Here is a 15,610-nt window from a genome sequence, read left to right as displayed (position 1 = left end):
TAAAGTGGTTGGTAACACGCTAATAGCCTGCCTACCATTGTTTTTTCTCCCAGCCAATTAATCAGAAACCATTTCTTTATGGGCAAAAGCTAGCAATTTCCAGCTAACGGAAACCCTGTTCTATACACCCAGTAGCGCTCTTGGAGGTAATATGCTATAAGAAGGGGACAAATTACAGGCACTTCAATGCGGCCGGTGAGCCATTTTAAAAATGAACATGTCTTTTTATTTCAATTGTGTTTTCTGGCCTAAAATGTACTTCTTCCGTGCTATACAAAAACTCAGATAGATGGTCCTGTAGCCTTGCAGCTGCTGGGATTAGTTGAACATTCAGACAGTCATTCACAGTCACTCGGTGCTTACGCTCTCAATTCAAATCTACGTTCACTGTCCATGCTGGACAACATTGATATGAAAAATTGGTGAGTCAAAAGAGAACTGTGGAATCAAGCAGTCTGATATGCCAAGAAAGTATAGCCGTTTTGAAGGAATACAACCTCAGTAAAAAAATAACATTGCCAGCATGCTAATAACTACACTAGCAATCTGTCCTCCAAGTAAAAGGCAAGCTAGGCCTCAATGTGCAAGCCCAACAAAATATTTTTACCAAACTGTCCTCTACTCAAGAATCGGTAAATAAGGCAAGTTTACATAGGGGCACATAAAATTGCACCGCAAAGAAAGCCTTTCACCGAAGAGAAGTTTGAGACTATGGTGGAAACTGCTAACATACTTTGTCCGGATAGTGTAGAAAATGTGCTTATCACACCGATCCATCATCGGCGTGTTTAAGTGATAGGTGAGGCGCTTACCTCAGAGTTAAAAAAAAAAGAAAACGGAGGGCTTCAATCTTTTTTCTATCGCACTGGATGAGAGAACTGACAAAGACACCGCTGAACGTTAAAGTTTTGTCACAGGAATGAATGATAACTTTGAAATAACAGAGGAACTTCTTGCAATGGAATCGATGATCCAGTGATGCACTCGGACACTGGCCTTGCCCCCATTCATTTGACATTGAACACTTACTACAATGGCTCAGATTGTACGTTATTTGGCTGAGATTACTTGAGTGGAGGTGATTATATGCTGTCAAAAAGGCTATTCAATAGGAACTGAAATTATATACGTTTTGCTCATATTTGTGTTATTCAGATTGTACTTAATGGGGATGTTTTTTTAAACAGTGCTGTATCTGTCATATATGCCCATTAATACACGTCTCCGGTTAAACCTTTTTTCACAAAAGTTTGCACTTTGTGGCTTTGAGTCTGATTGTACTTTATTAGGGTAGAGCTGGTACAGTGACAAGATTGCAGAACCATTCTAGCAGCATATGTATAGCTACAGTAAACTAGTAGTTGTGTCAAGGTGAACAAAGGCTTCAAATGTTGTGCCAAGTATATAGCATGTGACCGTTCATGTGGTTTGAAAAGCCCAATGTGGCCCTTGAGCCCAAAAGTTGCCAACTCTGTTCTATAACATACATTAGCCTACAACCAAAAAGTCTAATAAAGTTATCCCTCATTCAGGTATCAAATGGCTATATTTCAAGGTCATTAAGCGGGAGGGTTCTAGACAGACTTTTCTCCAGTGCCAAGTAAGACATGAAAAGGTAGCCGTTTCATCGAACAGGTTTAGGGAATGCTGGATATTTCGATCTGCAACGTGTCTAAATGGATCCAGAACAATCAGATATTTTGGGCTCTTTAGAAATGATTTTGCTTGCATGTGTTTTGGACAAAAATACTAAAATCATCAGGGATTCAGCTAAAAACACATTTTATTTAGGAAACATGTATTCCCACAAAACAAATGTAATCAAGGTATGAAATCGTTATTTTACAATACAATCTATTTTGGGGCTTAGTTGTTGTCAATTGGCAGTGTACAAATTATTCAAATTATTTTCAGTTAGTTGAATCTAGTTCCTTGGCCGAAGGCTACCTGTAGGGCCTATGCTACATGATTTACCAACTGAGGAAGTGGAAACTCAAAACACTTGATCTAAATTGCTAACTCTATTGCTTGATGGCAATGAAATTGATCTAACAGTAAATGTAATCCTATAAAAACGTTCCATAGGTAGGCCTATATAGGCTACTCGATGTAGGCCAATTCAACACAAATGGATCGCTCCGTATCATCAACTACACGGTTTGCAAAGTGGTGTTATTTCCTTTATTGACAGTTTTCCTTTTGAAAACAGCAACAGTAGTTTGTTTTAGAAACGGTCTTGCTCGCAATTACATTTCAAAATGTAGCTCAACTGTCATGTCAGTATGCTGTCGCTTATCAGAATTGCATCTCTCCCTTCACGTCATGTGCAAAGGGGGGTGGGAGTGAGAGCCAGCAGCGAAGCAGGGACAGGGCAGATACTTTCATTGCAGGAAGCAGGTTAATGAACATGGCTGTCAACCAAATAATGACATTCGAACCAAAAAAACAAACATCTTGAAAGTGCACTTCAAGTACTATTTTTTTTAAATTACAAAATGTGCCATGGTGGGAACAATTAAGCAGCGGCACAATATGGAAACACAAAATCTCATGGAGATGATTAAAGACCTTTGAAAATGGAATCAAAAGACATTTAAGACTTAACTTCTTATGGCTGCAGTGGCAGTATGAGTAGCTTGGATGAAAGGTGCCCAGAGTAAAGTGCCTGCTCCTCAGTCCCAGTTGCTAATATATGCATATTATTATTAGTGTAGGATAGAAAACACTGAAGTCTCTAAAACTGTTTGAATGATGTCTGTGAGTATAACATAACTCAAATGGCAGGCAAAAACCTGAGAAGAAATCCAAACAGGAAGTGGGAAATCTGAGGTTGGTCGATTTTCAACCCAGCCCTTATTGAATCCACAGTGGGATATTGGTTGTTGCACTTCCTAAGGCTTCCACTAGATGTCAACTGTCTTTAGAAACTTGTTTGAGGATTCTACTGTGAAGTGGGACCGAATGAGAGAGGAATGAGTCAGAGGTCTGCCATCAGTCACGCGCATTTCACATGCGGTAGCGGCGTTCCTTTGCTTTTCACAAGACAAAGGAATTATCTGGTTGGAATATTATTGAAGTTTTATGTTAAAAACATCCTAAAGATTGATTATATACATCATTTGACGTGTTTCTACAGACAGTAACAGAACTTTGACATTTAGTCTGCAAATAGGGAACGCGCTTCATGACTTTGGATTTGTTTAACAAACGTGCTAACAAAAGTAGCTCTTTGGACAAAATTGATGGACATTATCGAACAAATCAAACATTTATTGTGGAACTGGTATTCCTGGGAGTGCATTCTGATGAAGATCAAAGGTAAGTGAATATTTATAATGCTATTTATGACTAATGTTGACTACCCAATATGGCAGATATCTTTTTGGCTGCTTTGTTGTCTGAAAGCTGTACTCACATTATTGCATGGTTTGCTTTTTCCGTAAAGCTTTTTTGAAATCTGACACAGCGGTTGCATTAATTGTTTTTAACACCTTCTCTACCTCCTACCTACCTCTTTTATCGTATCGTATTAAATCCTGTAAAGTATTTATTTACCAAAAACCTTAGCTATGTATCAACAAAATTTGGAATCCTCAATTTAAATAATAAAAATGAGCAGTTATCTGTCTCCTGGGGTAAGTTTAAATAGGAATATACTTTTGAAGTTTCAAATTGGGCTCAACTAATTTTTCTATTATCCTTATTAATATACTTGTCACTCTGAAACAGTAATTATTCAATTGGAAATGGGAGAATAAGGCAATAACGGCCTCATCCGGTGGGGAATGTTCAAATTGTATCGCGTTCCCAGTTTTTATTATGGACCTTAGTCAATACTCATCAATCAAGTTAGAAAGTCCATTTCACGCAATACCCCATGTTAAATTCAACATTGTGGTTAAAATAAAAAAGTAATTTTATCAAATGTTCTAACAGATTAGTACAGTTCAAATCAGGATATGCATTTACATAGGGATATACATTCACACTGTTACTCTTTAATTAAAAATTCCTCAGCTATAGTACTTATTACTAAATGGAAAGCAGATCCCTAAAATAAGAAATTCTATCAACTATGTATTAATCACAGTCGCACATAATAGGGAGTGTATAAATTGTATACAGTCAGGGCCAATCTTAAGGAGAAGTGTATCTATATTTCCATGTCTAACAATTGTATTTTCATCAACATTAATAATGAGTATTTCTGTAAAATCATGTGGCTCTCTGCAATATCACTGGATGTTGTGGAACTAGTGAACTAGTGCACCAATGTATACTAAGATTTTTTTTATATAAATATGCACTTTATCGAACAAAATATACATGTATTGTGTAACATGATGTCCTATGAGTGTCATCTGATGAAGATCAAAGGTAAGTGATTAATTATATCTCTATTTGTGCTTTTTGTGACTCCTCTCTTTGGCTGGAAAAATGGCTGTGTTTTTCTGTGGCTTGGCTCTGACCGAACATAATCGATCGTTTGTGGTGCTTTCGCTGTAAAGCCTATTTGAAATCTGACACTTTGGTGGGATTAACAACAAGATTACCTTTAAAATGGTGTAAAATACATCTATGTTTGAGGAATTTTAATTACGAGATTTCTGTTGTTTGAATTTGGCGCTCTGCACTTTCACTGGTTGTTGTCATATCAATCCCGTTAAGGTAATAGGGTGCCATTTAAGAAGCACCTGTGTTGAGGCATACCTTTTGAGCAATTCTCCTTGGTATACTTTACAATTAAATGCGGCATCTACTACCTACTCAAATTGTGGGGAGGAAAAGCTGAGGAGATAGGCCAAAGTTTTTTTGTGGGCGTACCTTTTTGAGCAGGTCTCTCTTGCTGGCAGAGTGAAGCACCTCTGGGATCTGCAGGTTTGCATCGACACTAAGGCGATGCTGTTTGGGGGTGGTAGGTCTCTTGCTGCTGGAGTATGACGGCCGTCTCTGTGGAGGACCTGCCCCCTTCCCATGAGCCTCCTCTGACGACAACTTCAGACTGATGAAGGAATTAGTTAATTTATTTGACAACTTTCAAATACATGTGGGCAGTTTCCCGACCCCAGAGATTCTCTTTAGTCCAGGACGAGGCCCAATCTGTCTGAGGAACCACCCCTCAGTTGCCTCAGTCTCGTGAGTACAAAAATACACAGATATGCAGACATGCAGTGGTTAGGAGTGAGAACACACCGTGTCCCAGATTATACAGGTACACACCCTGACTAACACCACCAGATAACAAGCTGACTATATGTGTCTGAGGTTCAGAGGCAGATACAGTGCCATGAAAAAGTATTCGCCCCCTTTATAATTCTCTATTTTTGCATATTTTTGATACCGAATGTTAGACCTTTAACCAAAACCTAATTAGGTTAGGTCTACATGAAAATGGTTAATAAGCAACAAATTACAAGTTCTGGAATGGCCTAGTCAAAGTCCAGATCTATTCCCAATTGAGATGTGGCAGGACTTGACAGTTCTGCATGCAAGAGTGGGCCAAAATTCCTCCACAGCGATGTGAGAGACTGATCAACAACTACAATATGCATTTGGTTGCAGTCATTGCAGCTAAAGGTGGCACAACCAGTTAGAGTGCAAGGGGGCAATTACTTTTTCACACTGGGGAATTGGATGTTGCATAACTTTATTGATTAAATAAATACGCAATTGTTGTGTTATTTGTTCACCTGGGTCCCCTTTAGCTAAAATGAAATTTTGGTTGAAGATCTGATATGACATAGCTTTGGCGTGTAAATCAGCTAGAAAGAGGTGTCGGTATCGAGTAATTGTCTCTGGCCCCCTCCCAGTTAGGGGGAGTGATGAGCTCTACAGCAGAGTCTCACAACTCAATCGCTGGTTGAAAACTTTTCTGCCCCTCCCAAAAGATAGAATTTGTAGATAATTGGCCCTCTTTGGGACTCACCCACAAACAGGACCAAGCCTGACCTGCTGAAGACCTGCTGAAGAGTGACGGACTACATCCTAGCTGGAGGGGTGCTCTCATCTTATCTACCAACATAGACAGGGCTCTAACTCCTCTAGCTCCACAATGAAATAGGGTGCAGGCCAGGCAGCAGGCTGTTAGCCAGCATAGTGGAGTCTGCCACTAGCAGTCAGTGTAGTCAGCTCAGCTATCCCCATTGAGACCGTGTCTGTGCCTCGACCTAGGTTGGGCAAAACTAAACATGGCGGTGTTCACCTTAGCAATCTCACTAGGATAAAGACCTCCTCCATTTCTGTCATTATTGAAAGAGATCATGATACCTCACATCTCAAAATGGGGCTACTTAATGTTAGATCCCTTACTTCAAAGGCAATTATAGTCAATGAACTAATCACTGATCATAATCTTGATGTGATTGGCCTGACTGAAACATGGCTTAAGCCTGATGAATTTACTGTGTTAAATGAGGCCTCACCTCCTGGCTACACTAGTGACCATATCCCCCGTGCATCCCGTAAAAGCGGAGGTGTTACTAACATTTACGATAGCAATTTCAAAATTGAAAAGGCTGTTGCGCAGCAACTCACTGCCTTCCTGAAGACAAACAATGTATACGAAATGCTTCAGTCCGGTTTTAGACCCCATCATAGCAATGAGACTGCACTTGTGAAGGTGGTAAATGAACTGTTAATGGCATCAGACCGAGGCTCTGCATCTGTCCTCGTGCTCCTAGACCTTAGTGCTGCTTTTGATACCATCGATCACCACATTCTGTTGGAGATTGGAAACCCAAATTGGTCTACACGGACAAGTTCTGGCCTGGTTTAGATCTTATCTGTCGGAAAGATATCAGTTTGTCTCTGTGGATGGTTTGTCCTCTGACAAATCAACTGTAAATGTCAGTGTTCCTCAAGGTTCCGTTGTAGGACCACTATTGTTTTCACTATATATTTTACCTCTTGGGGATGTCATTCGAAAACATAATGTTAATTTTCACTGCTATGCGGATGACACACAGCTGTACATTTCAATGAAACATGGTGAAGCCCCAAAATTGCCCTCGCTAGAAGCATGTGTTTCAGACATAAGGAAGTGGATGGCTGCAAACTTTCTACTTTTAAACTCTGACAAAACAGAGATGCTTGTTCTAGATCCCAAGAAACAAAGAGATCTTCTGTTGAATCTGACAATTAATCTTAATGGTTGTACAGTAGTCTCAAATAAAACTGTGAAGGACCTCGGCGTTACTCTGGACCCTGATCTCTCTTTTCAAGAACATATCAAGACCGTTTCAAGGACAGCTTTTTTCCATCTACGTAACATTGCAAAAATCAGAAACTTTGTCCAAAAATGCAGAAAAATTAATCCATGCTTGTCACTTCTAGGTTAGACTACTGCAATGCTCTACTTTCTGGCTACCCGGATAAAGTACTAAAACTTCAGTTAGTGCCAAATACGGCTGCTAGAATCCTGACTAGAACCAAAAAATGTGATCATATTACTCCAGTGCTAGCCTTCCTACACTGGCAAGGACAAGGTTTTACTGCTAACCTACAAAGCATTACAAAGCATTACATGGGCTTGCTCCTACCTGTCTCTCTGATTTGGTCCTGCCGTACATACCTACACGTACGCTACAGTCAGAAGACGCAGGCCTCCTAATTGTCCCTAGAATTTCTAAGTAAACAGCTGGAGGCAGGGCTTTCTCCTAAAGAGCTCAATTTTTATGGAATGGTCTGCCTACCATGTAAGAGACACAAACTCGGTCTCAACCTTTAAGTCTTTACTGAAGACTCATCTCTTCAGTGGGTCATATGATTGAGTGTAGTCTGGCCTAGGAGTGGGAAGGTGAACAGAAAGATTCTGGAGCAACGAACCGCCCTTGCTGTCTCTGCCTGGCCCGCTCCCCTCTTTCCACTGGGATTCTCAGCCTCTAACCCCATTACAGGGGCTGGCTTACTGGGGCTCTTTCATACCGTCCCTAGGAGGGGTACGTCACTTGAGTGGGTTGAGTCACTGATGTGATCTTCCTGTCTGGGTTGGCGGCCCCCCTTGGGTTGTGCCGTGGCGGAGATCTTTGTGGGCTATACTCGGCCTGGTCTCAGGATGGTAAGTTGGTGGTCGAAGACATCCCTCTAGTGGTGTGGGGGCTGTGCTTTGGCAAAGTGGGTGGGGTTATGTCCTTCCAGTTTGGCCCTGTCCGTGGGTGTCCTCGGATGGGGCCACAGTGTCTCCTGACCCCTCCTGTCTCAGCCTCCAGTTTTTATGCTGCAGTAGTTTGTGTGTCAGGGGTCTAGGGTCAGTTTATTATATTTCAAGTACTTCTCCTGTCCTATTCGATATCCTGTGTGAACTTAAGTGTGCTCTCTAATTCTCTCTTTCTTTCTCTCTCTCTCGGAGGACCTGAGCCCTAGGACCATGCCTCAGGACTACCTGAAATGATGACTCCTTGCAGTCCCCAGTCCACCTGGCTGTGCTGCTGCTCCAGTTTCAACTGTTCTGCCTTATTATTATTTGACCATGCTGGTCATTTATGAACATTTAAACAGCTTGGCCATGTTCTGTTATAATCTCCACCCGGCACAGCCAGAAGAGGACTGGCCACCCCACATAGCCTGGTTCCTCTAGGTTTCTTCCTTGGTTTTAGCTTTTCTAGGGAGTTTTTCCTAGCCACCGTGCATCTACACCTGCATTGCTTGCTGTTTGGGGTTTTAGGCTGGGTTTCTGTACTTTGAGATCAGCTGATGTACGAAGGGCTATATAAATAAATTTTATTTTATTTTGATTTGATAACATTCAGTATCATTTTTTTAAAGAGAATATAAAGTAGAAACAAATTAGAAATACTTTTTCAAGGCACTAAATACCATTAGGTGAGGATAAGAATACACTGACGTGATGCAACATATACTAGTACACAGCAGACTGAGAACATACCATAGTGCACTACTTTTGACCAGAGCCCCATGGCCCATTTGCGAGACAGACAGTTCACAGGATATATCAGCCTACTCACTGTTTGTTCTCTTCCCAGCCACTCCTCCAGCGCTTGGCATTCTCCTTGGTCTCCTTGCCCTCTGAGGTAGTGCGGGGGGAGGAATGCGTGTCCCTGGCCTCCACCGGCCTCTCCTCAGCCGGCCTCTTGGTTCTTCTGGGCTCAGACGAGCTCTTCTTGGGGGTTACCCTTTCCTCTCTGGTGGTCCCGTGCTGGGGGTCCTCATGGTGAGAGGAGTGCTTGCCTCCTGACTGCCTCCCTCCCTTCCCAGGTTTGTGTAAAGGAGGAGAGGGGGAGATGCTCCTGGCTCTCCTCTTGGGGGACCTCCTCTCAGTCTTCCTCTTAGGTGAGTGCAGGTGCAGCGAGGGGGAACGGGATCGTTTCCTGGCATTGGTCCTGGCATTCCCTCTGATCTGGTTCTCCAGTTTCTCTACAGGCTCCGGTTTCTCACGCTCCGGTTTGCTGACTGAGCCGTTGGCCATCTTCCCCCTGCCTGATGCCTTCATCACTGCCTCATCCATCTCTTTCTCCTTATCAGTGCATTTCTTCTTCTCTTTCACCTCTTCTTTCGGGTCGGCCTTGTCATGGAGATGTTTCCTCAGCCTAGGGTCTTTCTTGCCCGTGGCATCCGCTGTCGTCTTCATGTTCTCAGCCTCATAGTGCTTGCTCTTCCCAAGCACCCCTTTAGCCATGGGAGAGAGGGACTTGGACTTGGTTTTCACTTCTAGAAGTTCTTTCTTGGGGGGCCGTGTCCTCTCGGGCCTGCCGGGTCGCTCTGGCAGTTGTTTCTCTGGTGTGTGTGCTGGTCCTCCCATACCATGGCCTTCTTTCTTATGGCTGGTTGATTCTTTGGCCTGGAGGGCCCCTGGGCCGGCCCGGTTGAGGCGGGGGTCCCTGGTGGGGGGTTTGGGGTCGGAGACAGGGGGATACAGGATTTGATGACAGAGGGAGGCAGGGTGGACTTTGGCACTATTGCTGGAGTTGACAGTACCACGTTAGCAGCCTGAAATGTAAAAGAGGGGCAGGACTGAGAACATCTTGTGTTTAGTAAACGAGACAGTGCACCAGAAGACATGAAGAAAATATAACAGAAACCTACCTGTTTAAAATGTTATTATTAATAGATTTTAATATGTTTAAGTTACAAAACACCAACACTTCTGAAAGTGTCTACTCTCACCCGGCGGACCAAACATACATAGACACACACACACACACACACACACACATATATACACATATATATTTATTAAAACATTTCAATTCGATTTTCAAAAGGGGGAAAATGGGTACAATAGTGAGTCTCACCAGTTGTGCCTTGGTCTGCTCCAGCTCAAGCTCAATCTTCTTCTGCTGTAGCTCCAGTAGCTGTTTCTGCTTGGCCAGCAGCTGCTGCCTTATCACCTGCTCCTGGGTGATGCTCTTCTCACTGACGCTGGGGACCACTGCAGGCTGGGGAGCAGGGGCTGGGGCACGGACTAGGGGTGCAGGGGACAGGGCCCTAGGGGAGGTCACCTCCTCAGGCTGGAGGGGGGAGAAAACATTCAGGGATGGGAAGGACTCAGGTCGACAGGAAGCGGAGTGTGTGTGTGTGTGTGTGAAATGTCCAGTGTTGCAAAGGGTCAGGATGTCTTTTACTTTATGGATCATCATCATCAAGGTTGTGCAATAAACAGCAAAACTTTAATAACTTTGGCGCAGTTTCTACTTTCCTCTATCCAGACGCTTTCAGAACAGCAGATCCTCCTCTCGGACACATAGAGATATACAGACAGTTTACTCACATGTTTTAAAAACTTAGGGTTGACATGAATGCTGGCGTTCACAGTAGGGGGCAGTGCTTTGATGGGCCAGGCCGGGTCGTGAGAGTTGACTCGCACGTCCAGAGCGTAGAGTTTCTTCAGTGGGAAGATCTCATCCCAGGTGGAGCGTAATTTGAACAGACTTTTCCTAGTGTTCTCATCCACCTACAAAACAGAGGACACAGCTTGGACCACAGCTCAACTCAAAGACCTGCAGCACAGTACTTCACAAACGAACACATTCTACCTTCAAAGGCCTATAGTTTAGCAGTACCTTGAATTCAGGTAAGATCAAGGCAGCACTTAGAAAATGTGTCTAATTACACTAACGAAGGTGCTTTGTATTAACCGTTAAACTGTGTGAAATATTACACATTCTGTATACCACACTGCATTTTAATGCAAAGACAATTAATGACTTGGATATTTTCCAATCAAGCACTTCCCCAAATCAAAGGGGAACGACACAAACACCATTTTATTAGTAAAAATGCATTATACAAGGCAAGAGATCGACTAGACAAAAGCAAGCAGTACAGTGGTCAGCTAATTTTATAAAAGGTGCTTATTAATCTTCAAGAATGCAAAAATAAAGTAGTATATACCTTTTCAAAAACACATATAAATGAAGTGACTAGGTTTTTAGCAAACACTGCAAGGTATTCGCCTCCAACATTCTTCACTATGGAATCCACTAAGTACAAAACTGGAAGCTTCTCGGCAGCTGGAGCCTAGGGTAATAGAAAACTCAACAAGTTTAGAAAACAACAGGGGTTAATACCAACATTTCAGATAAAAAAGGCATCACATTGATTATGTATTAGTTAAGCAAAAAGTTAACGTAAGAAGTGTTTGGGCTAGAAAAAAAAAAATCCTTGTCAGTCTTGGGTAATAACTTTAAAAAGTTTTTTTTTTTTTAAATGTAAAAATCAATTGATTTTCCGTGGCATGATAGATCAGAAAAAAAATGTATTGCAGGAAAAAACAGTTGCAAAACAATTGTCATGTAGGGGGGAAAACTTATAAAAATCAGTCTATTTTCACCAGTTACAGGAACAAGGTGTTTTTTTTAATCCATAAGAAAAATAGCAGTCCAAAAAAAAAAAAAAAAAAAAAAAAGTGACGTGTCTTCATTCTGGATCAAAACATTGGATGTCCATAAAAAGTACTTTGTTCAACTATTACTTGTGTCTTGTATTGGGCACAGGAAAAATTAAAAATATTGTCCATCCAGAAGAAATGGTTCAAGTACCCCCCCCTTTTAATTACCTCAAAAGAGTGTCTCTGGCAGAGAGATCACTCCATGTACGTTCCCGTTTTATTGAAGTCCCTGTTATAACATCCCACTGAGGGGCAGTCCATTTGAAGAAGTATTATCTCCCTTTTAGAACAAAAATAGGATGTAACATACTAAGAGGAAGTCGACAAGAATAGAGCAGGATTTGGGGGGGGGGGGGGTTCATTTAAAATGTGCAATTGCAAGATAAGTCTTTAACAATGTGCCATGAAAAGCAAATCACTAGGACTTTAAATGGTCATGAGCAAACATGACAATTTCAGTTGTAAACCCAATTCACATGTCAATAAAACACAAAATAACTCAAAATATACAAATATACTGCATTTAAGCCAATAGACATTCCCATATAAATGGTGAACGCCTTGGTTCTGATAAGTGACAATGATCATCACATTGATCAAAAACAGAGTTTAACACCAATCAGGCAATAACCAGAGATCTGATTCTGTACCAATAAATTACACTGGGAAATAAAAAAGACAAAAAGCATATTTCATATTTTTTATTATCACATTTTACCATTCATTGACATTTCAAAATTCAAATAGATATCAAAAGCAGCTGATAAGTCAAATTGAAAGAGACCAGTTTACTTTCACAAGAAAACTATTGACACTATTCTAAATTTCAACAGCTACATATTCGATCTGCATCTTTGTGTACCTATTATTTGTTTTGTTATTATTACTCCAGCTAGCTAGATACTTTTGTCTAACAATAACTAGCCAGCAGTAACGTTAGGCCTATAGGCCACCTGAAGTTACAAACAAATTACCTTTCCTGCTACTGGATCAGCCGATCGACCCGTGCATGGCAGTAATTAGTGATTTTATTGGAGGTGCAGAAGAGGTGGATTTGGCTCATGTGCACTTGGTCAAAAACAATAGTTTCTTTCCACACGATACATTTTTTCGGTTACAAATTGTGGAAGTACATACCAGCCGTAATAGTTGCTCAGCGAAACTCCATTCCTTGGTAAGTAGCGGACTCTTTTCTTTTTCATTTTCATTATTAAGCCTGAAAATCTGCTTCATGGCCTTGAGACCCCATATTCAACGTATCCTGTAAACCCAGATTCTGGTTCAAGTAATTTATGTAGAAAGTGAAACGAGGAATAAATGTATGCAATAACTATTTTGCATTGTTAGGTAGGCCAGTGTGTACTGGCTTAAATTTGGAAATTGGTGTGGTCAAACCACGTGTGTTAACCTGTCAAACTTGTGGAATGCTTTGCACTGGTATGCTAGCGTTAGCTAACTGAAATAGCCATTAAGTTTCCTCCGTCATGTCGCCATATTTGATTCGGTTTCGGTACCGTTAACGTGTTTCCAAATAGTGTTAAGTTCTGAAATGTGAAAAATACCCAACAGCATAACGTCTTTATATAAGATCTGACAAATAATGGTGGCTTCCTAACGTTACTCTGATCTGGCAACTGAATTTCTGAATTATTTCCTAGCAAATGACAATCGGCTTCGGGAAATGGCATGTTAACGTTAGCTAACTAGCTCAGGGGATAACATTAGCTAGCCTAGATAATGTTACATTACCTTTCTAAATGTAATCAGCATGAAATTAATTGCTATAACGTTATTTTGTTGAAACTGGTACTGTTGACAAGAAACGTTAGCCAACGTTATGACGCTACAACAAGAACAGCGATTCAACAGTGTTGCCGCCATGATGTTGCCATGGGCAGCTGTTTCAAGGCTACTGTTAGCTTTCTTCATCGAAGTTAATAGCTGAAATTGAAAATTCTATATTCATAAAAACCTTGGTGATTTGTGCTTCAATTATTGCGACGATATCCTTGGCGAAGTGCAGATTCTCCTCTGCCAGAATGGTCAGCATGTTGATGTGAGGTTTACTGTTGAATGTCAAATCTTCGAGGGAGGACTGATACTCTCGGCAGGCATCTTCCCTCGCCGCGTCGTCCATCTTTGCGATGTGTGATCGATCAAATACTAAACCAATCTTATCAGAAACATAACCATTTATTACGAGGCAGTCCATAAACACATTTGACTTTATATTTATTTTCCAACTCGTTACGAATTATTATGTATTCCCTTTGCATCTGTAATCGACGTTTCCACTCTTCTTTTTTATGTCAGAAGATGGCGGCTGCAACTCGATCAACTAAACGCGTCATACAAAATAATTTTTATACAGCCTCAGTTGGTGTCCTCCTATTGGATAGTTTGAGTTGCGTGCGCGTAAACTTTTTACGAACGACTCATTCATTCAACCTAATTGGTCAAAATGTTACCATCTCCGGTTAGCCAATCAAATTCGAATGCATTGCATAATAGACGGATTACATGCTGACTAAACCGGCTCCTCGCGTGCGCATGTTGTTTTGTCTGTCCCCCAAAAGCGTCCACGACGAGCAGGTTAAAGTACCAAAACCAACTATATGAATTTGGGGAGGGGTGGAAATATTTATGGGTATTAAGGCAAACTCGCTGTTGCTAGCGAATTTGTCCTAGGAGATTAGTGTCCGGAAGTAGCGCGAGAAAGATTTGAGCCGAGATTCTGCACATTTTCTCATTGATCAAACATTTGATCTCCATACAGTTTTCTGTTTCCAAAACTAGAATCTGTGACATAGTGGGCTGCATTTAGTAGACTTTATCCTATGCCAAATTTGGTAAAAATCGCATTGTTTAGAAGGAGTGCAAGGGTAAATTAAGGTATTGCACATGCGCACTTTGAGTAGGGGTTCCCTAACGGAAATAAGCAAGTAAATGCTAGAATGAGCCAATACGATCTCACTAGATCGTGCTTGGCTCTGCCCACCTCCTTGCTTATTTTGCCCGCTATGATTAATTTGCTCCGTTTGGAAATTACAGGTTCTGGTCTATTTTGGGTTATTATAAAAAATATTTGGGAGAGGCAGGATTTGCGAGCTATGTAATAGCGTGAGCAGTTTGGATTGAATAACATGTACATTTATTTTACAATGCTCTCGCAAGGAACGCAGGTGGTTTGGACAGCATGTTTGCTGACAACGTCACGAAAGCACCGCTGCAGCCAGGTCAATGGTGGAAGCAGAATTGGAGCTTGAATCTGATGGCGGTGGAAATAAGGATAAATGGACTTTCGTTCAAAAATTGTGAAAAATACATCTACTTCTGCAGACTCCCGATTTTATATAGAAGAAATACGTTTTGGGGTAAACAAGATATGACAAACTTCGTGGATCCGTTTGAAATATCAAAACTGGTGTAGAAAGTTAAATCTGTGAAAATCACTAAAGTGGATTTTTTTTTGTATCTGTTGGTCAGAAGAAACATGTTGGATCTCACGCAAACTGATGGATATGATGTGTTGTGCTTCGATTTAGGAAGCAGGGAACCTGTCAAACGAGTCATTCTGGAGTACAGAAGAATTCGACATTGCTCTAATGAAAAAGATTAATGAAGTGGTCGAGGTACGTAAAATAAATTGCATTGTAAATGTCAGGAAGGACAAGTGTCTGTTTCTCCAAATCTGAGTGCATATGAGATATGTGAACTACCCTGGCAGAGTGTTTATTCCCAGAACTTTGCAATGTACCCACTGTA

At 41.3% G+C, this 15,610-nt stretch overlaps 1 protein-coding gene across 1 annotated transcript in view; it reads right to left on the bottom strand.

The window, feature by feature from the left end:
- Positions 1–14,206, bottom strand: part of pcf11 (PCF11 cleavage and polyadenylation factor subunit) — a 34,374-nt gene extending 20,168 nt beyond the window's left edge. The window contains 7 exon segments of the mRNA XM_064938038.1: positions 4,825–5,002; positions 8,964–9,870; positions 9,873–9,945; positions 10,251–10,466; positions 10,727–10,909; positions 11,350–11,475; positions 13,818–14,206. Of these exon segments, the coding sequence (XP_064794110.1) occupies positions 4,825–5,002; positions 8,964–9,870; positions 9,873–9,945; positions 10,251–10,466; positions 10,727–10,909; positions 11,350–11,475; positions 13,818–14,057 (1,923 nt within the window). The 5' untranslated portion in view covers positions 14,058–14,206.
- Positions 14,207–15,610: the final 1,404 nt, after the last annotated feature.

Source organism: Oncorhynchus masou, chromosome 26 (genome assembly GCF_036934945.1).
Source record: "Oncorhynchus masou masou isolate Uvic2021 chromosome 26, UVic_Omas_1.1, whole genome shotgun sequence".
NCBI classification, from domain to species: Eukaryota; Metazoa; Chordata; class Actinopteri; order Salmoniformes; family Salmonidae; genus Oncorhynchus; species Oncorhynchus masou.
The sequence above is the reverse complement of the archived record's forward strand: the minus strand, read 5'-3'. Positions and strand labels throughout refer to the sequence as shown.